The 25,066-nt window shown below is 38.1% G+C and overlaps 1 protein-coding gene across 1 annotated transcript in view; it reads right to left on the bottom strand.

Annotated features, from left to right (window-relative positions):
• Positions 1 to 25,066, bottom strand: part of HSD17B4 (hydroxysteroid 17-beta dehydrogenase 4) — a 67,115-nt gene that overhangs the window by 41,689 nt on the left and 360 nt on the right. Inside the window, exons 2-11 of the mRNA XM_052775892.1 lie at positions 22,134 to 22,187; positions 17,863 to 17,970; positions 17,274 to 17,333; positions 16,208 to 16,229; positions 16,037 to 16,083; positions 15,167 to 15,251; positions 13,279 to 13,466; positions 10,735 to 10,826; positions 10,108 to 10,132; positions 8,331 to 8,459 (exon numbers count right to left, since the gene is read on the bottom strand). Coding sequence (XP_052631852.1) covers positions 8,331 to 8,459; positions 10,108 to 10,132; positions 10,735 to 10,826; positions 13,279 to 13,466; positions 15,167 to 15,251; positions 16,037 to 16,083; positions 16,208 to 16,229; positions 17,274 to 17,333; positions 17,863 to 17,970; positions 22,134 to 22,187 — 810 coding nt within the window. The remainder of the gene's footprint in view (positions 1 to 8,330; positions 8,460 to 10,107; positions 10,133 to 10,734; positions 10,827 to 13,278; positions 13,467 to 15,166; positions 15,252 to 16,036; positions 16,084 to 16,207; positions 16,230 to 17,273; positions 17,334 to 17,862; positions 17,971 to 22,133; positions 22,188 to 25,066) is intronic.

Here is a 25,066-nt window from a genome sequence, read left to right as displayed (position 1 = left end):
GCTGTAAATTGAGACATTCCAGTTACACACACAACAAACATGCTCGCAAATGAGATACAGCCTGGTACTTCTCAATTCATTTTTAAACACAATAAATAGATATCTGCAAATTGAGCACAGTGCTGCGTTTTACAGGCATCTACACAACAGTTGATAGTAAGTGATCTCTACACCAGTTCCATCGGTTCTGCACCCAGCAGTCAACCTTGACACCTACCTAATTCAAATGCCTGAAACACAACTGTTGTTACATGCCACCATTCAAGCCAAGAGGAGTATGTCAGTAAATATTTTGTTTGATTCCCTGAACCACAACGTTAAGGAGAAGATAATGAGCATTATGTTTCAACTGTCTCAGAAGTAAACATCTGAAAACTAGTACTGCTTTTCTTATCTTGAAAACTATTTGCAATACAAGTAACAGGTCTCATCTCCTGGCAGTTACCCTCTTTCCCAAGTCACATAAACAAACAAACAAACAAACAAACAACTGAGGCTTGAACAATGCCAGGTTACAAGTGAGATGATGTGTGGCTGAGAGACAGAACTCAGCTATGGTAAAGGCAGGCCATCAAGAACAGTTTGCTCCTTGAAGCTCAATATGGCTAAATGGTGTGTTAGAAAGCATGAAACAAAAAGTGGTGAGAATCATGCCCAGAAAAATATAAAAGTCTTTAAATCAGAGGAGCACAAAACCATTATTTAAATACCTTTACCTTGGAGCCCCTCCCCTCCCCTTCAAAACCCCTATACCCATACTGACTTGCACTGTTGCTCAGACTAACACCATATTCCTCTATTGCACAGCACTCCCCTAAATACCCTGCAAATTAGCTGCATACGCTCTTGCAGAATCTTGATTTTCTAAAATATTTCTTGCTTCCCAGTCTCACTGCTAGAATCATCATAACATTATATTTGTAGCCTGAATCTTATGAAGAAAAAGGAACATCTACAAAACAAACCTATGTTGTCACCTCTTCTGCCAAAGACAAGATTTCCCTTTGGGTACAAGCGCTGTCACAACATCACATGAGGTTATGACATTTACGTAATGTGAAAAAGTGCAAAACGAGATTTGTAATTCATAAGAACCCTTTAAAAGCTAATCCCTTTTATCCCTTTTTCATTCATGAAATGAATGAATGAAAAGCAACACAGCTGCTGGAGAAGTAGCAGACTGTTTCTATGTTTCTTGCATGAACCAAAGGCAGGCTTTCACATTGCTTTAATATCTTCAAGGGAAAATAAGCTTTGACCTCCAAGTAAACCTGAAATTTCCTCAACCTCATGTCCACAGCTCATTTCCATGCAGGAACATAACTATAATTCTTAATGGTGAAATCTGAAAAGACAATTACCAACATGTATTTTACATGCAATGACATCATTAAGACAAACAGTATAAAGGCAACCTGTAATTTAATGATGGTGCAGAACACTACCATCTCCTTTTCAAGGACTCTTTCTTCCAGAATATATGACACAACTGGGCTGTCAAATTGGTGAGCTGGCTAGTGTCTGGCTGAACACTAAGGAGATCATAGAATCATAGAATGGCTTGGGTTAGAAGGGCCCTTTAAAGGTCATCTAGTCCAACCCACCCTGCACTGAGCAGGGACATCTTCAACTAGATCAGGTTGCTCAAAGCCCCGTCCAACCTGACCTTGAACACTTCCAGGGATGGTGCACCTACCACCTCTCTGGACAACCTGTTCCAGTGTTTCACCACTCTCACTGTAAAAAATTTCTTTCTTAAATCCAGTCTTGACCTGCTGGCCACCCTTCTTTTGATGCAGCCCAGGATACAGATGGCTTTCTGGGCTGTGAGCGCACATTGCCTGCTCATGTTCAGCTTTTCATCCACCAGTACCCCCAAGTCTTTCTCCACAGAGCTGCTCTCAGTCCCTTCATCCCCCCGTCTGCGTCAATACTGGAGGCTGCCCTGACCCAGGTGCAGGATCTTGCACTTGGCCCTGTTGAACCTCATGAGGTTCACATGGGCCCACTTCTCAAGCTTGTCCTGGTCCCTCTGCATGGCATCCCTTCCCTCCGACATGTCAACTGCACCACTCAGCTTGGTGTTGTCTGCAAGCTTGCTGAGGGTGCACTCAATCCCACTGTCTATGTTACTGATGAAGATATTGAACAGTACTGGTCCCAGTACAGACCCCTGAGGGACACCACTCGTCACTGATCCCCATCCAGCCTTTGAGCTATTGACCACTACCCGCTGGACATGACCATTCAGCCAATTCCTTATACACTGAATAGTCCACCCATCAAATCTGTCTCTCTCCAGTTTAGAGAGAAGGATGTTGTGGAGGACCATGTCAAAGGCCTTACAGAAGTCCAGATAGATGACACCCATAGCTCTTCCCTTGTCCACTGATGTAGTCACTCCATCACAGAAGGCCACTAGGTTGGTCAGGCAAGACTTGCCCTTGGTGAAGCCATGCTGGCTGTCTCCAATCACCTCCCTGTCCTCCATGTGCCTTAACATGGCTTCCAGAAAGATCTGTTCCATGATCTTCCCAGCCACAGGGGTGAGGCTGACGGGTCGGTAGTTCCCAGGGTCCTCCTTTCTACCCTTTTTAAAATGTGACATGTGTTGTTGTTGTTCACCCTTAACATCAAAGGCCTCACCAAAATTGTTTTTTTAAACTTTGGCTTAGTGTTACATTTGTAATCAGCAACAGCACTTGACCTGGATCATACCAGAATCATTTAGTAACACTTTCACTGATTTTTAAAGCATATGTATGCAGAAAAAGCTGTCTTTAAGGATGAAACGTTCCTTCCAGGACTTCTGGGTTTATTTCTTTGTATCTATGACAGACATCAACTGCATGAGATATGTCTATGGTTCCAGGCCCAAATTTCTTTTATGTTTCAAGGTGGCTTTCATCCTTTAATATCAAAGCTACTTTTAAGATGCTACCCCTTTGGATTGCCTGAAAACCTTAAGCAAGCTATTAGAATATCACTAATTACAGGCAGCAAAGCTTTTCTTTTTTTTTTCTTTTTTTTTAAATAAAGGGGAAAAAATGCTAATTTCTTTTTTTCCCCCTGAATTACTACATCACAGAATTTTTCCAGTTAAGAACCCCAGTGCTGACATATTCTTTTCATCTTCCAGGGGCTGCTAGAGCAGCATGCAACTGAAATGTCTCAACATTTTAATTTATTTCAGTCTTCACTGCTCTTCTGCTGCCTGGTATAAGAAACTGGACTAGTATAGCATTAGATTTGCAGTAATATTCTAGCAGTTGACCAGATATGAATCTTTCACAAGGCAGGGTTACACCTTCAAAGAAAGAGTAAATTAGATTATTGCATTAAGAACTACAAAGGTTATGATCAAATACATTGTTATGAGCTAACAATGCAATAAGATGTTGCCAGAAAAGAAAGACAAAACATTACAAAATCACTGATAAGTGAGGTTTGGACAGCGATAAGGATGGTTTCAACTGTCTTTAATTTGCATTCATTCTGAGTACTGAAAAAGACATTGGAAGTGAAGCACAGAGTGGTACATGAGTTTTCAGCCATGTAAATACACAAGGATGTCTGAAATTAATGTTTCAGTGGTAGACTTAACTATGACAATTTGTACTTTCTAATACATGACTCTACAAGCTGAGTAAGGTTCTTCTAAGATCCAAGAAACAGCTTGAAGGGTATAATTTTGGCAGAAACAAACCCAGCAGGAAACCTTTTCATTAATATAATTATTTTTAATAATGGTTTGGGGGTATTTTTTAAGTTGTTATACTGTCAGTGAACTCTAAAACCTTAAATGTCCACTACCCCAGCATTGTCTGCTATTATAGAGGAAAAGATTAGCAGACAGCAGGGAAAGATTAACCTGAAGAGCAAAGGGTGAAAATAGTCACGGCAAAGCCTGTTTCCAAAAGTATTCCTCTCACTTTCCAATTACGGAACATTGCATGTGAACCATACCCTTAACTATGGAGGAAACAGCACCAGTGTTTAAATCCTTTTTAAACACGTAAGAAGAAAGCTGAAATTAAAGCTGGAACAGTTTTCTTCCTATGCAAAACTTTTCTTTATATACAAACAAAGTACACATATATACATACACACCCTCCATGTGTTTTATATTAATTTGCTCTACACCAGAAATAAGCTTTTGAAATGTGCCAAAAGTCAGCCAGTGAGAATACTCAAGTTGTTTTCTGTACCTAGACAGCTTCTAAGAGAATTAAAAATGCATGTGAACGTAAGAGCAGATTACAGACCTCTAAAATACTATATTTAGCTGAAACTGGCTTGTATCTTCAGAACCAAGGAGGAAATCGAGACAGAGAAAGGTTGCCTCATATGGGTGACAGACATAATTAATTCTCTTTTCCTAGATAAAAAAACAACTAAACATACTAACCTGTGCAATACATATTACAGAATGCTGTATACAGTACATCATCTGCAAGACAGAGATGGTTGTCTTCCACCTATCTCACAACACAATTTGATTTCTCCCTTTGCCTAACAGAAGAGTTAGACTAGGACACAAGAGCAAGCAGTGCATTGTGGAGGCAAGGGCTACTGGATCTAGCTTTGTCTGAGAGGGAATATGAGGAGACAACCCACCAACGTGCCATGCAATGCGCAACTGTGACCTACTGCACATGCACCGCATATTCAGAAGCTTCTGTATCACATTTAATTTGGTCTTTCTGCTTATGCACATACACAGGAGCCCAGGACCTCTCAGTATCTCAAAACACAGAATCATGTTACCATGACAAATATGTCAGCTCACTAGACTGAGCTGCAAATGAGACCCTGAGCAATTCTTTTCTAGTACTAGTTAAGCCAAGTCACATTATTCTGCAACTGCTACTGCCTAAGGGCATAGAGGGAGCTGGTTACAGTGACTCACTGATGTACACTGTAAGTTCATTCTGTGTCCTAACCTTAAGCCTCTGATTATGCCCTTCCTGAAAGATTTCTAGCTTGTTCTGAAGTGGTATAAAGTAAGCTAAAACTATTATTTCAGTTTAATCATTAGTAAGAAAATAACATCATCATGGAAATTAGGAAAAAGCTCTAACACAGAAGTCACTGCAGATTCACTGCTGCCTCAGAGGCAGTGACATTTTCATGTTGCATTAAATAGATGGTTATCTTTCACTCCTGGTAAAGGGAATGTAGAAGAATACACGCCAGCAAAACTACATCTTCCACTTCTTCAACTTCCTAAGGCCTAAATTCTCACAGAGCTTCTTAAAAAGAAACCAAAGAAGTCCGTTCTCAGATTCTTCCATTGTTAAAAAGACATTGTGTAGTGAATGCACAAGTAATCCTATCTTCTGCTAGTTAACAGGACTATACCTGAAACTGTGTGGGAGTACAGAGGAACTGCCAGAATTTCTCCACGTACGTTAAGGACTAAGCCTGTAAAGCTGGGGAATAACTACAGTGACACTTCAAAGACACTTGAGACATTAAAAGGAAAGTGAAAAGGCAGGCATAGTCAGTTACACTGACTGTGTCAGATAGCTTTTGGGGTAAGGGGAGGAGTTTGGGCAAAAGACTGTACTGCACAATCACCAGCTGCTCGTCTAGAAAGACGTAGGGTAACAACCGAGAAAGACTGCTTTACTGAACACATTATCAAGGTATCTGAGAAACTTCAGTGGGTTACTGAACTAATATAAACTGCCAAATCAAGTGACAGTTAGCTATTTCCTATTAATTAAAATTGCACAAACCCTATAAAGGCATATTCTGGTACACAAGCAAGAGTTTTTTAGCTTGATTCAGTTTATGTGCCAAGAGAACAAGTTAAGCCTACAAACTGAAGAAGTGCTTAAAAAAAGTCCAAAAAAGATGGAAATAAAAATTTGGATCTTTTTACTTAAATGGGTTTTAAGAAAAAGAATTCAATGTTTTCATTTCTTAGAAAAACACCACTAAAATGTAAAGATGAGAAAGTACTTCCATTTAGTCTTCAGGAGTTCAGCATCTCCAGCAGAATGACCTTGGCTAAAATATACAATTATGAAAGTGCTCTAGTTAAACATCAAATGAGTGCTTTGCGAGGCAGGGGTCTAAATGCATGATTGTTCAGAGAGTAGATGTGGAGCATTTAATTTATTTATCTTTAAGAGAATGTCTTCCCCCTGTGCTTGCAAAAAAGAGAATTCCAAGTAAAAAAAAAAAAACAAAAAAGTACAACATGAATCAAAGTATTGTGTTGTATGATTGTTACACATGTAAGAAAAATTACTTAAAAAAAAAAAAAGCCGACCAACCAACAGATGACACTCCTACTTTTTTGTAATCTAGAACGAATAAAGTCAAGCTACTCTTATCAGCATGTCCAAATTATGAAACAAGATTAACATCTCTGATTATGGGATTTTCTACTATATTACAAGCAAATACTTTATCTAATTGGTATTCTTTTATAATTATACATAATGGTTAGTATGTGATTGCTCTTCACAGCATCAAATTACTTAAATTAACGAAATCTTCTGGGACAGTTTTAACTTGCAGATATTAGGTATTGTAGCTTTTCATTTTTAATGCAAGTAGTCTAATTAGTTTCCCTTATTTAACAGTTGAATAGCTTCAAGCAATAAAATGGAGACTTTGGCAGTAGAAAAAACTTCTAATATAGAACTGAAAATTCTATTCAGCTAACTTCTTCAGAATTTTCCTCAACCTTCCTACTGATTCTCACATATGACAAATTAATGCAAGACTTTTCATTCAGCCTGGCAGTATCTATGGCTTGATGTCACTGAAAGGACAATGCTGTATTTTGTCTAAGTTCATAACAAAACAGAAGCTAAGGTATGTACACTGCATGGGACTCATGCTAATATAATATTTACAATTTCCTGACTGTAGAAACCTGCTATGTTGTATCATAAGCAGATTTACTTCAGAAGTCCAAAATCTTGTCCAGTATTTTCTCCTGATAGCATCAAGAGCAGATGTGGAATATCATATGTAATGCTGAAGCAACTTTCAAAAGAAATTTCCATCCACAACTTTTTTCTACAACACTTTTCTGCTAACAATCCATAAAAATAACATAGTACATGTGAGAGGTTGGAGAACAGATCAGAAGCTATAAAGCTGGAATTATGTTATTATAAATACCATTCAATAGCAGGACAGAGAACATTTATAAACTGACATACATTTGGAAATGGGACATCTGTAAGCCAAAGATCAGTGAAAACAGTCAGTAAGGTGATATAGAACTACTGTATGGCTGGTTACATTCCTCTACCAAGATCTGAGGGAAAGGACAAAGTGTCTCCTACTCTGGTTTTGGTTTAGGCACCTAAAAACATATCCCTAAGGTTTTAACGAAATGCCTTAATGGTTTTCAGGACCAACAGCTTAAATGTCTGCCGTGTATTTAAGTACCTTTGAAATTTATCTGGCATTGTACATAAGGATGCCTCTTTTCCTCCTCCCCCAAACACTTAAATATTGGCATTTCCTAATTTGACAAATATTCAACCTTTGACCTAAATAACGACATGCATAATAACAAAACAACTATCAGTGATACCAAGCACATGTAACTCACACTAACAAACTAAAGGTAACTTCTTCAGAAATCTTGGAAAGCAGTCAGGAAAATTAGTCTGTATGGTTCATTTATTAACTATGACAACTATGGATCTAAATAAAGGGAGATGTAAGACAACAAAGAGAAAGCTTGGAAGATGAAAGAGAAGCAAGCACAGCAGCAGGAAAGTTCAGAGTCACTTTGGCTAAAAAAAAAAACCCAAATCCCAATAAATAATGGGAAGGAACAAAGAAAATAAAGAAAACATTGGAAGAGACAGTCACCTTGGTCACCAGCCAAGGGCATGATGTTACCCAGGAACACAAGGAAGTAAGGAAGAACTTCTTTGCTGTGTTATACCAAATGACTTAACCAGAGAGCTTTATGGTATGGAACTGTCTACCAAAACCCAAGATTCCAGGACTGAAAAGAAAATACAGTCTCTCTATTACACTGCTACTACCCTTTGTACAGGTGCAATCAAATAAAGTACCTGGCTGTAATACATAAAATGACAGTAATGTCACTTCCCTAGAAACTTCTGAGAAAGATAAAACTGTCTTAATTCCACGGGTAAGAACACAAACGTTTCCTTAAAAAGAACTGAATGTACTGAAACAGTAAATTATTAATGTTACACATTTACAAAAGAATTTGCTGGTTCTGTAGACTTCTGAAGTAAAGTTTCAGAAAACGTCTGACAAGAAAGCATTCTCTTCTAAGCTTTGCTTGCCCAAACTACCCCCGTTATCAAAGTCTCCTTTACCTTGGATACTTCTGGGTTTGCTGGCATTACCAAAGTCACAGACCTTCTCCCATTTATCTCTCACTGCCTCAGGCGTCATTGGCTGATTCTTTCCTCTGACAATAGCACCCAAGGATCGCTCCCAGCGCACTAAAGGGAAACATGAGCCAGAGAGTTCAAGTAACAAACAAAGAAACTTTTAGTTTGTTTAGATCACTTTCATCTAGGCCACTACTTTCAAGATGGTGCAAGAAAGGAAAGTTTATAAGTACTCCAATTTAACTCACCAGTATAACTTCAAGCTGGACTAAAAGGGCTTTCTGCTTTTAACTAACATTTAGAAAAGGAATAGCACTGGTTTTAAATTTTATTAAAGCCACAACAGACTGATTACTGCCTGAAAATATTACATCAGTTTTAGGATTGTGTCTAGTGAAAAGTTGTAGCTAGTACGTATCGACAGACATTCTCTTCTGACATGATTTTGGCTCCTAATGCTTAGCAATCTTCTGAAAGCCTTGGAAAACTACAGAAGAAATGTGAAAACCACTTGTTATCTATGAAAGAATGTTAATACCAGTAGACAGCATCTCCAAATGGTCCCTGAAATTTTATTTCAATACCATAACTTGAAAGAAACTGGTAAGGCTAATGTGAAATCAGTTCTGGAAGGATACAGGCTTCCTGGATTGCAACTAATCCTTAATCAGTCATGTTGGTTTTACTCTTAATTATCAATAGGCAACGAATAAGGCCATACTGATATGTCATTAACAACCTGCTTTCACTTTAAAGACTTTTAACAGAGCCATTACAATGATGAAAAATGCTTATTTTCTTTTGACCAGAGAGAAGCCACAAATTTTCAGCTGTATTAAAACTCATCTCCTTGTGGAAGGCAGCAAGAGGTTTTACGCTGCTGCCCCAATTTGTTTAATCTGTAATACACTACCTGGGAAAAGCTATTCCAGTGCCACCAGAACATTTACAGTTAGTTAAAAGTGTACAAAATCTTTACCAAGTGGGCAAAAAAATGTTTTGGAAGAAGGAGGAACCACTTCTTGAAGTAATGACCCTGCTTCCAACCCACTGGTGATATTCACATAGGCTGCAAAGTCCCTGAACAGTTCAGGAAAATAATGCTGGTACTAGGTTCAACATATTTAGGAAAAAAGTTAAGAATTTCACACACTGAATTAAGTTTTCCATCTCATAAGCCCCCAGTATTGTCTGTGAGTTTTCTTTACGTTCATATTTAAGCTAGTTACTGGAGTCACTCAAGGAAAACACTTCGTTAGCATAGGTATTGGTTATTAAGAAGGCTAATTGCCTTAACATGTTAATACATATCACTAGTATTTTTACAGAAGTATAAATAAAGGTGGAAAGCAACTAAAAAGCAGCCTGTCTACGAGCATGTGCTACTTTTATACCATGAAAAATTGGAGTTATCAAGAAAAGGCAGCAACATATACTTGGCACCAAAAATGGAGATTCGCCTTGACTTCAATTATAGCCTCAGGATCCAAGAGTTAAGGTTACTTAGGCAGATTTTCAGTTACTATTAGTCAGCTCAATAGCATAACAAAGGACATACCTAAGTTACCAGTTTCCCCAATGCATAGTGAAATTTGTGACTTTTACTTAAAATAAGCAGTCTCCTCAGAACCCTAGGCTTTTGCTAATCTTCTCTCCCTAAATAAAAATGTCTTGAGCAGAGGTTAACTGCAAAGATGATTTGCACGCTTTTGTTGTAAACTCAAAAAACAAAATCAATCCTGCAACACAAAGCACTTACATTTTCCAATCCATCCAGCTCCCACCTGCCAAGAAAAAAGAAAATCATCAGCTCACCACGTTACAAAGCAAAGTTTTGGTAATGTAGGGAAACAAAACTACACTTCAGAACAAACTCAACATAACAAAAATTTCTGAACTACTGCTGGTTGTATTTAACAGTTTAGTTAAGCACTGGAACACGAGCAACTTAAAATCCCAAAACGAAGATAACAGCTTCCATCCAGTTTGATGACAATACCTAGAATGTATTCCACAAGTAATTCACCCTTCCTGCAAGTTGCTTTCTGTGTTTGTAAGATTTACAAAACAAAAACTTCTTTTGAAGCAGTTGCTTTGCTACCTTTTCAAACTTGTAAAGGTACAGTAAGAATTGTAACAATCAAATCAGTAGTATTTTGAGCACACAACAGAATTTTACAAGATTGTTACTGCCTGACGTACTTGTCACATACAGCACAACAGGGTCAACATTTCTTTTGTCTATGCTAAGAATGTAGTACCTCACATGATAATTCAGTTTTAGCAAAAAGTTTAAGACTGAACAGGCTAAAGCAAATGACTGATTTCAGGGGAAGGAGCAAAGGGAGGGAAAGTGGGGGAAGAAAGGGAAAATAAAAAAAATTACCTCAAACAGACTGCCATTCTCCGCACAGCTCTCGTGGCAAAGCCAAACAACTAACGGAGCAACATACTCTGGTTTGAAAGCATCGACAAGATCTAGAGCAAATTGGAGGGAGGAATCATAAAATAGAAATACTGTATGATTTCAGCAAATTATTCTTACTCTAACACCTTCTGATGAACAGCAGAGCCAGGGACAATTTAACCAGCAGTGTTCTGCCATGAAGAGAAAGGTCAAATTAAATGAAACATTTGAAGATTCATTAAATATGAACAACTGGTGAGATGCGTGTATGCCTCCAAACCCAATGGCATTGGTTCTCAGCCAGACAGATTAAAGACTGTCTAAACGTTGGGAACACTGTACCATGAAGACTGCAAAGCCAGGTACCTTCCTAAATTTCCATCTAACAGGCAGCCTGAAACAAGGACAAGCCACGTAGATGTAATCCTGATGGAGAGGTACCTGAGCAATTTCCCTTTTAATTTGCTAGTCAGTTATAAAGAAAAGACAATATGAAAAGAATTGCAGCTGCTGAATATTTGAGAAACATTCCATTTGGAAAGGATGGTATTTCCAAATGAGACATTGGGAATTATCAGCCGTGCTAAATTTATGTATCAATTGTATTTTGGGATTTTCATTGTCATCTAGCACAAGAGAAAACTATCTGAAAATGGAGATACTGTCATAGAGCAGAGTGTGGTTGTCCAGGCAGCTCTTGCCACATATTCTATCCACTGTCTGAAAAGCAAAAATAACTTTGTTTAATTTCCTTTTTCAGCTTTTAGAATATTATTCTTTCAACAGCAATAGGTACATAGCTGTTCCTGAGCTAAAGGTCAGCAAGCATTTTCGAATATACCCTGACAGGTAAGAGCTGGAAAAGTTTAGCATTACAGGTACTTCCTTAATAGCCAAGCTGAAGTAACAGAAGTTCATTTTTAGAAGTTTCACAAAAGTAAAAGGAAATTGAACTCCATTTAATATGTTGTGTTGTAAGTGCACAGAAAAAGCCTTAGGCTTTTCTGAAGTATTCCACTTTATGTCACGCACCATTTAGTCTCAAAAATTAGCACTAGACTGTTATCACTAATGTTATTAATACACTATTAAATTAATTAAGAAATAGGTGGTAGAAGATTAAAAGTACCACGCAAAAGATGCAAACTACATTTAGAGTTCTAGCAAGAACAACAATAAGTGGGCCAAGTTGAACATACATAACTGGGGCAATGCTAAAGCATAGGTGCTTGCAAACATCTGAAGATGAATAGGAAAATACTGGCTAAGATAACAAGGATAATTTGAAAAGACATATGAAAATGTTTTTAAAGTTTTAGTGTCCAAACCTTTTAAGAGTATTTGAAAAACTGGACAGGGAGGGAGGGAGCGAGGTAAGAAATAAATGATCAGAGCTATAACTATCTTATAGGGAGACCAAAGGATCTCACTCTTTTTTTCTTTTAAATTACTAAGAAATAAAATCAGGAGGTGGTTTTATCACTCTATGTAAATATCTTCAGGAAATTCCAGCTACTGAACTCCACTTTATGCTTCAGGAACACATGGCTGCAAGCTTAATGTATTTGACTCTTCTGTAAGTAAGTGAAATAAATTCCTGGAATCTACAACCTATAGAGGTGCTAGATTTCCTGATCACTTGCATTATTTAGACCTAAACCAGGATACTTTACACAGAACTTAATTAGTCAAACAAAATTAGGCATTCAATCCATGCATAACTGTATAAATATATTACTTTTCAATATCCTGTATATCAGTCTGAAAAATGTAATGATTCCCCTGGCTTTGAAATTTGCCCATCACTAGGGAAAAGAAGGGTAGGAGTGAAATGAAATGGGCTGATTCTGGAAGACTTTCTGAGAGCAATTTCCTTTCACAGACTTTTTTTTCCTAATTCTTTTTGTTTCTTTGGTCATTTGCCAAAGTAATTAGTCACTCTATTCATCCTAAATTTACACTTTACACAGAGCTGTCTCCTACAACGTACTTGATACTGACTTCCCAACACAGTGCTCTGTTAAAACCTGTTCAAGCATTCAAAGATTAGTAACTGTGCAATAAAGAAAAACATAATACATTAGGCAACTCAGCTCATTCTCCTGCTGATCATGGAACGAAGAAGTACACACATGACATGTTGTGCAAAAAACAGTATTTTGCAATTAGACAATATTATAACAAGTGCAGACACCTTATGCACATACCTGATTCCACATCTGATGAAATAAACAAGCCTTCCCACTACTGTAAGAGGATCTTGGAAGAGACTGTAATTAAAGAACCTTGCCACATGAAATTACTTTTGTGAATTACAAAAATTGCTTCTTATCTTGTGGCAGAAAATAAGAATTCCTTACAACAGCCAAAATAAGTTGACAGTTCAGAGATAGAAAGACAGTAGGAATAATGAATTAGCAGCATACGAAGAGTAAAGGATTTGTATTTTCTAAGAAATAAGAAAGTTAGCTGTGGTTCAATTCACTGAAAAATATCAGTACATGTAGACCTTAAACGATTCACCTTGTGGCATGACAGTCTGGGTCAGTCTGGATCCAGCAGTAGGAGCAATTGTGTTGCAGTGGATATTATACTTCCGGCCTTCAATTGCAATTGTGTTTGAAAGACCCAAAAGGCCAAGTTTTGCAGCACTGTAGTTTGCCTGACCAAAGTTTCCATATATTCCAGCAGCTGATGAAGTCATAATTATTCTTAAGGGAGAGGAGAAAAAAAAAGTTCAATGAATTCTTCAAGTTGTTTAATTCTAGACAACAGCATTTTCCAGCTTTGGCATTATATTCTCCATATTACACAAAACAAAAGTGTGCAAATAAGAAAACATTATTTGTTGGTTTTGCTAATAAACAGATGCCTTTTCATGCTTGATCGATAGCAAACATCTGACAAATCCTGAAGCAGTCTCATAGTAGCAGAAAATTAACAAAGTCATGAGCCTTTTTGAGTTATACTTCAAAAATAGAACGGGCATTCTGTGACAATGGGATACGGTGTAGAGAAAAGTATTTTCTTTTCATGTTCTAACTGCACTTCAAGTGGCATTATTCTTGTAACTAACAAATGGCTTCAGCGGTCGGAACAAAATTATTTTATGGAAAATTACTTCACCTTAATATCTACCTGGTAATATGTGAAGACACATTATAACAGGATTCACATTCAAAGAATCCTAACGTGTGTTAAACACATGAAAGATAAAGTCTTGCCTTTTGCTGTCCCCTAACATTATTGCTGTGGAGACGACTGAACTGCTCACAAAAAGGCTCTAAAACCACTGCAGTTCTCAGCTGGTTTGAGGCAAGAAAACATGCTGCATGTCTTCTCATAAATTGGAATTCAAAAGAAAAGGGTCTACACCTTCAATTTTAAACGAAGCCTTATCAGAATCTGTTCCAATCTACTGTAAACGCACCACATAGCTGGGATCAAAATCTATTTCATTTTTATATTATTTGCCTCACTGACAATAATCCAATGTTTTTAATCTAAATAATGAGATGTGTTAAAAGTACTGGCTCGGTATGATCAAGAGGAAAAAAGGCTACAAAATCTATACAAAGCAGGCATTTTGCAGATGGCACACATCTATACATAACCTGCAGAAGCATTTGCTACCATTGTTATCTGAGCAACTGCAGAAAAGGAGCCAAGGGAAGCATTGTCCTAAATGGATGTAACTCCTAGACTTTAGCCATGTATTCTGCCTGCTGATCTCTTCCCTCATCCTTACAGTTCAGTCCCCCGGATGAGAATGAATGTCAGTTTGGTCACAGAACGACAAGAAGCTCATACAGCTTTCAAGATGTGGGTATGGTTGTCAAGATTAACATAATCACATCAGTGTTTCGAAAAACAACAAAAGTGAAAAAATTTAAAGGTCTGAATTCACTGCACTGTTTCAGTTAACAGTAACACATACCAAAATAGACTAAGAACACTCCCACAACTTCTAAGACAAGTACATTTGTCCAAAGGGGAAAAAAAAACAAACCAAACAACCCCAAATAAAAAAAACAAGACCCACAAGCAGAACTGCATGTACCTGTCATTTGAGTAAGGAGCAGGGGAAGAATCCCTTGCACTTGTAGTAACGTACAAGTAACAAACATTTCTAATCAGTTCTCAGGAAAAGAAATGGTATTTCTATAACCCTACAGCTCCTGCCTGCAATATTTGCATCTACATGGAAAAAAACTTTAAACATTTGGCTGGGGAGGCAGAGAGGGGAGTAGAACTGAAAGCATAAGGGCTTACACCTTTGGACTGATTTTGTTTCATCCCAGTGACAGTGAAAGAAAAGGATGCAAAACTCCTCTTTTGCTCTCAGGGCATGCATCAGTCTGTTATACCCTACTGAAAAAGCAAAAAAAAAAAAAAAAGACAGAATTTTTACCTGCCAAATTTCTGATTTTTCATGTGATTCCATGCAGCTCGGGTGACCAGGAATGATCCCCTCAAATGAATTCTATGAATTATATCTAGGAACAAATTAACATCAGTTTAATAATTCCAGGATTTTGTCTCCCAACTTGAAATACACCATTTGTTTCTTCTTCATGACAAAAACTGCACTCTTTTCACACTCTCAAACTGTTACTAAAAACAGTGGGCTTTTTTTTTTTTTTCTTTTTTTATAGATCATTTTGAAATCGTTGCCTGAACATACACTGATTATCTCTTTGGCCTCTTGGATGGGGGTCTCCTGTACAAAATTCACAAGCATTCAAAATTCCTGCACTTAAGCACAGCCAAACAAGGATTACAGAAGCTAGACCATCTTTGCAGAAGTCTGCTCAACTGGCTTATCACTACCTACCATCTCAATGAAGGTTCCCCCTGTTCTTCTGTCCCTTGGCACATCAGTTTTCTTTCCTCTGTTGTTAGTTCTGGGTCTTTTAAGCCTGTTTAGTATTCAGCCAGTCAGTGCTGGTGCTAGGAATGTGTTCTGCTCACAAAACCCATTGTGTGTGTTTCACATGGCTCTTTTTTGTATTCCGCTCAGCAACTAGGAGTGGCAGCTAGGGCCTTTCTTCCCCTTTGGAACTACATACTCCTACCAGGCACTGCAGCACAGATCTGGTTTGCAAGCTGAACACAAGGCAGCTGAACACAAGCAGCTTACCACTAAGCTTTCAGGGCAAAAGATAATTCTCTGATTTGGCACAGACAGACTGTCCCGTCTTCTCTTCTTCCTTTTACCAATAGGAGGGATGTACCTTTCATCTTCCACACAGAAAGTACATTTTAAAGTTTATCAACTCACCCCAATCTTCGTCACTTATCCGAACAAATGAACGGTCTCTTAGGATCCTAAAATGTATCATTAGGAGAACAAAACAAAACAAAACAAACAAACAAACAAAAAGATGAACAGGTTTTTACACAAAAGTGACAGCCCACAATCAAACAGGAAAAAACCTTCAGGTTTACTCACCCAGCATTGTTTATAATGATATCTGGGGAAAAAAAAAAAGAAAATAAACTAAGTGAATGCACTGAAAAATACAAGCTTGTTTCTATACTTCTCCCGCTTCTAAAAATATATATAGACAAGAACACTGCACACATATATCATATTACTATTCTATAGCTCCTTGTCCCAAATAGTGGAACTCTACTGTTGGACAATAATTAAGACAAGACGAAATACTTCAGTACAGGCAAGTCTCAGCCTGCCAAGAGAACAAAGCCTGACAGGGAGGTATAGCTGAGAACTGCTGGCTACCTAGGAACACAATACCTGCAGGATGCAGACATCCTGCACAGTTTTGCAGCTTGCTTTGAATTCCAGAGTGCTCCCAATCACGCAGTTTGTGCTGCCATCTTTGTTGCAGTAAACCCAAATGATAACTGGAAGAACCATAGAATCACAGAGCCACTTGCTTAAAGCACTTGCTTTAGCAACTTGGATCATAACAATTTTTTGTCAAATATTTAATTTGGTTCCTGTTGGCTTTGATCCTGTGTACTTTTAGCCATTTAACCCTGAGTTAAAATCACATAAACTTCACAATTAAACAGTGGCAATCATATGATAAAGAGGGACATTACTTGTTAGATAAAATACCTCAAGGTTTTTGGTTTTTTTCATTTGTGTTAAAGCATTTTGATCTTCACATAGGTAAAAGAGCTTCCAAAACATGACAGAGCATCTCTAATTTTCCTAATTTTATGCAGCTAGTTATAATACTTGATGAATGCTGTGCTTTGAGACAGAAATTGTTAACCATTACTCAGGTTCCAAAATTCTGAAGGGCAGGCAGGAAAACAAAGAATGATATGCTGAGCTTTAAACTTCTGCTAAAAAGTACCAAAAAGACAGAAAAGTTGCCCATTCAGATTTCAAGTAGAAAGTCCCTCATTTACGTTTCACTAAGGACATCAAGGGTTGGTGAGTTATACTGTTGTCACAATGTACTTCATACACTTGTTGTCAATTGTACTGTTTATAATGGCTCTGCACTTGCAAACAAGTTACAATAAGGATTAAACAACTGTACCTATCCTCCCAAAAGCCTCAAGTGCTGTCTTCACAAGCTTTTCACCATCTTCCACTGAATCTGTAAGAAAAAAGTATGAATTTTCAAGTAAAATGAACTGGATACACTGCACTTCCATGACATTAACAACTAATTCCATGGAGCTAGGAAAAATAAATTGTGTACAACCCCAGTATAAAATAAATTCAAATTCAGTCATTATTTGCATGCGGCCTAAAGCAAATCACATACAGAAAGTCCAAATGGCACAATGCTTGCCATTGTAAGAAAAACAAAAAGCAAAACAAGTAAGAATCATCCATTCCCATTTTGTCTCTGACAACTGCAGATAGACAGTTTCTTCATATTTCAACGTTAAGAAAGCATATGAAAGAAAAGGGCATTACTAGACAAGCGTTAATTAAAAAATCAATTTATGGACTTGCTTTTAGCATCTCTGTCTCCCTACTCCACATTACATTACACCTACTTATTTATATGGTATTGGCAAGTTGGCAGTAGTCCTTTATTAAGCAGTGTCAACTTTTCATTCAAGAGGTCCACTATTCCTATAAATAAAGGATTACACCAGTCTGGAGAAATAACATACCGTAATTGGGGACTGCTTTCCCTCCTTTTGCTCTGATTTCATTGACAACTTTGTCAGCAGCTGAGGAGCTCTTGCCATATCCCTTGAAATCACCTCCAAGATCATTCACTGTGCATCACAAAGAAATGCATTTTTCATTGTTAACATTCAGACTTCATGGTCTCTCCTTATCTCATTATCACGCTGGAAGTTACAAGGAGTATTAATACAACCTGCTGCATCTGGATCCTATTGATGATCAGAGATTATTAGAGAAGAACAGTAGATCACTATTACTTTTTTTAAAAAAGTAGTATAACATACATTATCATTTCTTTTAAATAACATGGGAAGCAGAACTTTTTTTTTTTTCTCTCCACCATGCATTCAACTTGCTTGCCCTGCCCAGGCTACATCTCTAATAGTGTTATTGTAGTTCAGTCATTAAGATCAAGATTACATACCAATCATAGGTGATTAATTCTGGTCTCTTGTCAAACTGCTACAGCTACTGCATGAACCATAAACAAGACTGAGAAGACTTTGTTCCTGTTTAACAGAGTAGCTAAAATGTTAGTAAACTTCCCTATAGAACAGATCAAGCAGTCTGAACAAATGGAGAAGAGCCTGCTCTGGAGCTTCAGATCCTACTCCTGTGGGATAAGAGGGCCACATGACACAGAGAGCTGCTTTGTTTCCAAGCTGCTCTCTATCCTGGGCCATGCATCGTTAACGGTAGCTATTCATCACCACAGTTTGCTGCATTGCTGTATTTGCATGTCCCACAGTTTCACGGAATTCATCAGTGGAACAAAAACACCGCCCAAAAATCCATACAGACTTTATATTTGGACAAAGAATTTCAAAAAATGGTAAGAAGTATATTTAAGTGGGTGCAAAAATGAAATTCTAAGAAAACCAGAATTGACTGTGGATTTACATGCACCATTAGTATTTTGCTAAAGAGTCTTTTGCTATGGTGAACTCCAGCTTTATGCCTTCTAACATTTTAAAGTCCTCAAGGAGCCAACCACAGTAAAATTCACAAAATATGCAAGATATTCTTGCTGATCTTGATGATAAACAGCAACTCTAAGTATGCAGTATCATCACAAAAGGAAATAAAACAGTATTATGCCCCCCCCCCTTTTTTTTTAAACTCTTCACATAAAGAGGAACATAGCTTGCAGGACACATGACAAAATTGTTCTTTATTACTCAGACCAAGAAAGTCCCATCTGTATCACAGATGTTGATATAGGTTGTACAGGTTGAATCCTGTATTCAACTTTGTGTGCAGCACTTCCAGAGAAATGTAGAAACACTGCAGAAAATCCATTTTGAGTAAAATGTGAAAATACATTTGAGTAAAGGAAAATGCCAAAGCCCAGAAGAAGTGAGCCATGTAAAGAAGGGGGCGGGGGGGGGGGGGGGGGTTGCAGTATGACAAACCAAACCCAAGGACTGCCTAGCCTGAAGCAGGAAGAATTGAGACAGAACGTGATGATATGCTGAAGTACATTAACAGACTGATGCAAAGAAAGAAAGGAGACAAAATCTCCAAGCTAAATAGATCAATATCTAACTGTTCAAACATGCAGCTAACACAATTCAGGTGAGGCATTAAAGCAAATTTCCAAGTATAGTGAAGCATTAGAATAGGCAACATGGGCAGGCTGCTCAGTCTGCAACATCAAAGGTCTTTAACATGACATTAAATAAAAGCCAGTCAGGAACAGCACTAGGATTTCTAATCTATCCTGGGAAAGAAAAGTGGACAATTTTGTGGTAAACATTTATACAAAAACATTCAGTTAGTCTTGTTAAGACACTAAAACTCTTTACTGAAGACATGCTTATATATGTTTATCCTTCACTTCAACAGTGATTTGCTGATAAAAGCTTAATTAAAGAGTTGGGAAAATTTCCAGAGGCAGCAATGCACCTTCGGCTGACTGCAGGCACTAACAGAGTTGAAGCAAAAATGAGTACACAAGAAAGAACAGAGCTATTCTAGGCTTTGAAAATGATAAAATAAATCAGCAAGTGTGACAGAGTAATTTAAAAAACAAAACAATGGATAAATAACATTATTTTAAGCTCAAGCTTTACATATATAATTTCCAGTTGAAAATATCCAGTAGAAAAGAGCCAGAGACTGCACCAGTTGTGACAGAGCACAGTTATAGTCTGAACCGCAGAAAAGAATTCCTCCAAAACTGAGTGCATGATTAGCAAGTAGTGCAGAGCAGCAGAAGCAAATCTGTAGAGTAAAACAGTTGGTGCTGAGGACCTGACATCTACAGTACCTGTTTTTTTAAAAATAAACCTGCTCATTTCTTGCTGTAGTCTGGTGCCACAAATAAAACACACATTTGGAACAATTTAGGTGCATTGCTAAATTGCATCTTCCACTTTGGTTTTCAAAGGAACTCCCCTCATGCACTTCAATACCATCCCACAATGCAAACAAAAATACAAATAGATACAAATCAGGAGAGATGCTTCAAAAGCATGACTCTAATCTAAACTAAAACAGCAACACAGAAGAGCCCTCAGGTAGACTGAAAAGGAAGAAACAGTACAGTCTGGACATAATACAGGTTGTAAGACAAAACTAAAGCATTCTCTTCCTCCTGCTTTCAACTTTTATTGATGGGAAGCGTGAAAGAGATGAAGCATGACAAAAAAGGTGGTAGCAGGCAGCCTTTGGGTGATAAGAAAAGGGAGATTTCCACTTGGGTCACACTGGTCAGTCTAACCACAGCAACACACACTGACAGCAACTCACTCAACAGAAGGTTGTACACAGAGAGAGATGTGGGACTGGACAGAAAAAGCTCCCATGCTGGGACTCACTGATATTCCTCCAACTAGAGTATTTGGTCACTGTTCTTACAATGTACCTTCATTTTTATAACTTAAAAAAGGGAACTTGTTTTAAAGGGACAAGATGTGACTCTCATATCTGCTTGAGTTAAAAAAATTCAAATCTTTACACAGGTAACTTCTCAACTCTTTGATGTCAGAATCATAACAGAAGAAGAATAAGAAAAATAAATACAAGCATGTAGAGGTAATTGCAAAGCACTACTGTTAGAAGAGATGAAGTGAGGTGCAGTTTCCAGAGGGAAACAAGATGTTTCCCTTACAGACAGTCAATTTTTAACTTACTGATTTAGCTATTGTGCAATAAGGCCATGAGATAAATCAGTATTAGCTGTGGTCAGGCAATACAATACATTTTCTTTTAGATCATTCTGGAAAATCAGACCACTAGCTACACAGAGTCAATACAATTAAACATTTGGGCTGCTTTAGTGACCTAATTTTTGTTAAATAAGAACTTGAGATGAAGTATTCATGTTTCTAGTAAAAAGATAAGTGTCAAAGATGGTAACTACCAGAAAATAATACCTAGATTTTTTTTAAGTTGTCTACACATAGACTTCTCATATTTAATCAACAAAGTAAAACCAAACAATTTTAATGAAATTTTGTAAACTGAGATTGGGATTTTTATTAGAAAGCTACTAAAAATCAGTAAGTAAATTCTTGTCCATAATCTGTTTAAACATTTAACCTTGAACTCATCAATAATACTTGTACAAATTCATTCATAGGCAGTCAAATGGCGATGCCAACTGCCAGACAGTGCCCAAGAACATAACTTAACCTTCAGAATTAGCTTGTGATACAGCATTTTGCAGAACTAAATATTCCCTGAAGAGGGTTCAACCAAATGACTACAAAACTATCAGAAATCCTTTACTGAGAGCTATTTGGCGCTGTCATTGAGACCAGATGGCTCTTCTGTGCAATGCACTGCAGAAAGAAACAATGCATTGCACTTTCAGCACATTCTGTGTTTTCTGGGGGCTACTGATACTGCATTACATTGCAATAACTTCTTTCCTGGGAGAAGGTACTAGAAGATAACATATTCACATTTTCAAACAGTCATATTAAAAGTTTCTGAACAGTATTCACCCAAGACAACACCCTCTCTGGCCACAGTCTACCGTAAAGATTGGTACGCATGGATGAAATCAAGTCCAGGAAATGATATGATTCAAATTGGCTTTTCAGCAAAAATAAGCCCTTGGACAAACTTGGGCGACTTTTTTCATAAGAAAATAAAGCTTACAAGCAAAATTTAAATAGTAAAAGATAAGACAGAAAACCATTAAATAACAAAGGTTACTGTCTAAAAGGGCATGGACTGTTGAATGTGAGCTATGTGAAAAGGCAAAGGTTATTGTCTAGATCAAGTTAGTTAACACAAAACTTACCAACTACTGAAGCTCCTCTTTCGGCAAAAGCCAGAGCATATGCTCTGCCCAAACCTAGTATAAAAAAAAAGTTTAAAAAAGAATCAATTTGTCTCCTGGTTCACAATTCAGAGAAAAAGCTAGACAAAAATGAACTGCATTAAGAAAAATGCACCAAATCAACACAAACACCTTGGAGGTTCAAAGTAAAACACTATTTCCCCCAGGAGTTAAAAGTTTCACATAAGATCAAAACATAAATGTAAACAAACAGATAAATTGTAGACAAAACCTCCAGCCAAAAAAACGAAAAAAAAAAAACCAACAACAAACCCCTATGCTTACTCTTTGTTATTGCACTCAGCAGAACCATCAGGGAAAGCTGTCTGCTGCCGAGTTTGTGCTTGTGATAGGAAAACACATTTGTAAGGCAGAAAGTTTAATGTCTTGATGTAACCTTGAAGAAGGAGGGGATGTTTCAAGTTAATTAATTACATTCTAAGTGAATAAGATACTCTCCTGGTTAAAGTTAGTCTTTTAGATTTGACGAAGAAATGAAACAAAATTTAACTGACTGAAGATGTACTGACAAAATCCCTGCAATTATTTCAATGTAAAGGAATCACTTAATACCACAGTTAACCAGATGCAGCCATAGTCTACCCGTTACAACAGAAGACTGTCATTTTTGCCTCGCATACAAAAGCAAGACTCTTGCACCTTTACTCTGGCTTAGATTCTAGCTGTGCAATACACTAGTTATTTGTTATGACAAATGATTTACAGAGATATTACCCACTATACCAGTCACAAGTTATTGAAATCAATGATAACGATGCTTTTTTTCATTCCAAAAGAAACTGAGACTTGAATGATCAAAAGATGATCCCTCAGAAAAAAGTTTCTCAGAGTGCAACAGTATCTCTTTGCCCCTCAGCAAAACATTCAAAGCTAGCTCTCAGGAGAAAAAATAGGGAAAAAAAAAAATCAGAACTGTTTAGCCTGTTTTGAAACACACTAACCTCACACCAACAAATCAGAATTTTCCTTAAGACTTCTACGAGCCTCTGCAATGGAAAGTATCACATGTGAGCTGCATACATGTCCACTGCCTGATGTAACACAAGTCCAAGAAAACTTTTTTTTGTTTTGAAAAGCCACACAACTGAGAAATGCACAAAACCCAGACCATGTTATGTGCCGGTATTCTCAACTGGCAAGCAAGGACTGAATGCTTAAGAATCAAAACTAGTCTAAAAAAAATTTTAAAAAAATTAGCTTGAATTGCATAAACAATGACAATGCTGCATGACAGGCAGAAACAATACTTCACAAGGGATTTGCCCAAAGTGAAAAGAAACTACTGTATTTTTAGGTGCCTGTGTATGTGAAAACAGGTCTCACTTTAAAACAAATTAGTGATCCATATGTTGCAGATAAATTGCCAGCTCCGATCTGTTCAGCAGCATCCAATTCAAAAATCAATGTTGACAAACAATGCTATTAGCAGTACAGTCTAACTACAGTGCTGTAAACCAAATAAAAGCAAAATAAGAACTAATCTAAGTTAACAGGGCTTCCCTTTATTTTGGCTTAAATTTAATCAACCACTTGTCAAAAAACTATTGTGAAATAACACATCCAAGGAAAGTTTTGTCTATTAACAAAACATTTTTAAGCAGCCTAATACTAGAAGCACAAGGGTCACTGTACCCACGCTTATGACAAGCAAATTTGCTCCACGCAGTGCTTTTTAGAAACTTTGTTATTGCCAAAGTGTCTTTGTTTTGCTATTACCTGTTCTTCAGTGAGACTTGTTATACAGAGAGAAGCACATAAATATAGGTCTGGTGAAAGCTGAAAAGCACCATACAAAGATCTGGCCTCAATTATTCTCAGGTTTGTCACCTTCAGGTGACGCGAGTGGACTGTTCAGTGCTTTCCACAAAATCTCATATTTTCCACAAAATCTCATATTCTTGGTCTTTCTCCGCAAGACATCACATAATCTAGGCCCCCCAAATGACTCCTCTGGCTATGGCCAGCTCCACAGAAAAAGAGCAAAACTTGACATTGGGAAGGCAGAACCTTCTTAGTGGATGGCAGAACAAGCTCCTTTAGCAGCTCATCACAGCTACAAACTTTGCTTCTCTCTAGTCCACACTCACAGCTCATACCTTCCTTCACTGGAAGTACCAGAGTAGGCAAAGGTCAAAGCACGCATTCACAGGAAGAAGGAAAAAAAAAAACCAAAACAACAAAACCACCCACACCTCAACCAAGCCACACCACAACAGCAAATACAAAAACATTTCCTGGCAAAACCAAGCATTCCACTGCAGAACCACCGCCCCTGGAGAGGCCAGGCCCGCAGCCCACCAACAGCACAGGCCATCCCTCCTGCTGAAAGAAATCTCTCCCCAGTCTTTCACCTCTCCGCCGCCCTCTCTCCCCTGTGCCTTCAGCCTGCCTCCCAGGAGGAGGCCAAGGAAGGCAGCAGCAGGTCGGAGGCTGCTTTCCACAGCAGCGCTGGCCCATGTCAATCCCCTGCTGAACAACACTGTGCCAGACCACGCAGGTTACAGCGTCAATCACTAGGTCCAAGGCAAAACTGGAAGGAATTAAGATACCAAAACAGTGCGTGGAGCAGGACACCCATTACTGACTGCTATGAAGTTGTGATACTTCTCCCGGGTATCTAAGGAACAGAAAGCACGCATTTGGAAGCACTGCTAATTTTCAGCAGTATTAGCGCTCAGATCGAACCGCAGTAGCTCCAAAGCACTGCAAGAAACACGGCGGTAACCCCTGTACAGCCTTGGCACTGCCACTGCGGCCCTCACGGGCGAGGGCCGGCACCTGACAGGGCCGCCGCGGGGCCCGGCCTCCGCCGCGGCCCCGCGCCTCCTACCCGCCGCCGCACCTCTCTCTTCTGCGGGGGAAAAAAAAAACAA

This window comes from Harpia harpyja, chromosome Z (assembly GCF_026419915.1).
Source record: "Harpia harpyja isolate bHarHar1 chromosome Z, bHarHar1 primary haplotype, whole genome shotgun sequence".
Taxonomy (NCBI): domain Eukaryota; kingdom Metazoa; phylum Chordata; class Aves; order Accipitriformes; family Accipitridae; genus Harpia; species Harpia harpyja.
Note: the sequence above shows the minus strand (reverse complement) of the source record. Positions and strands in the feature narration are given on the sequence as shown.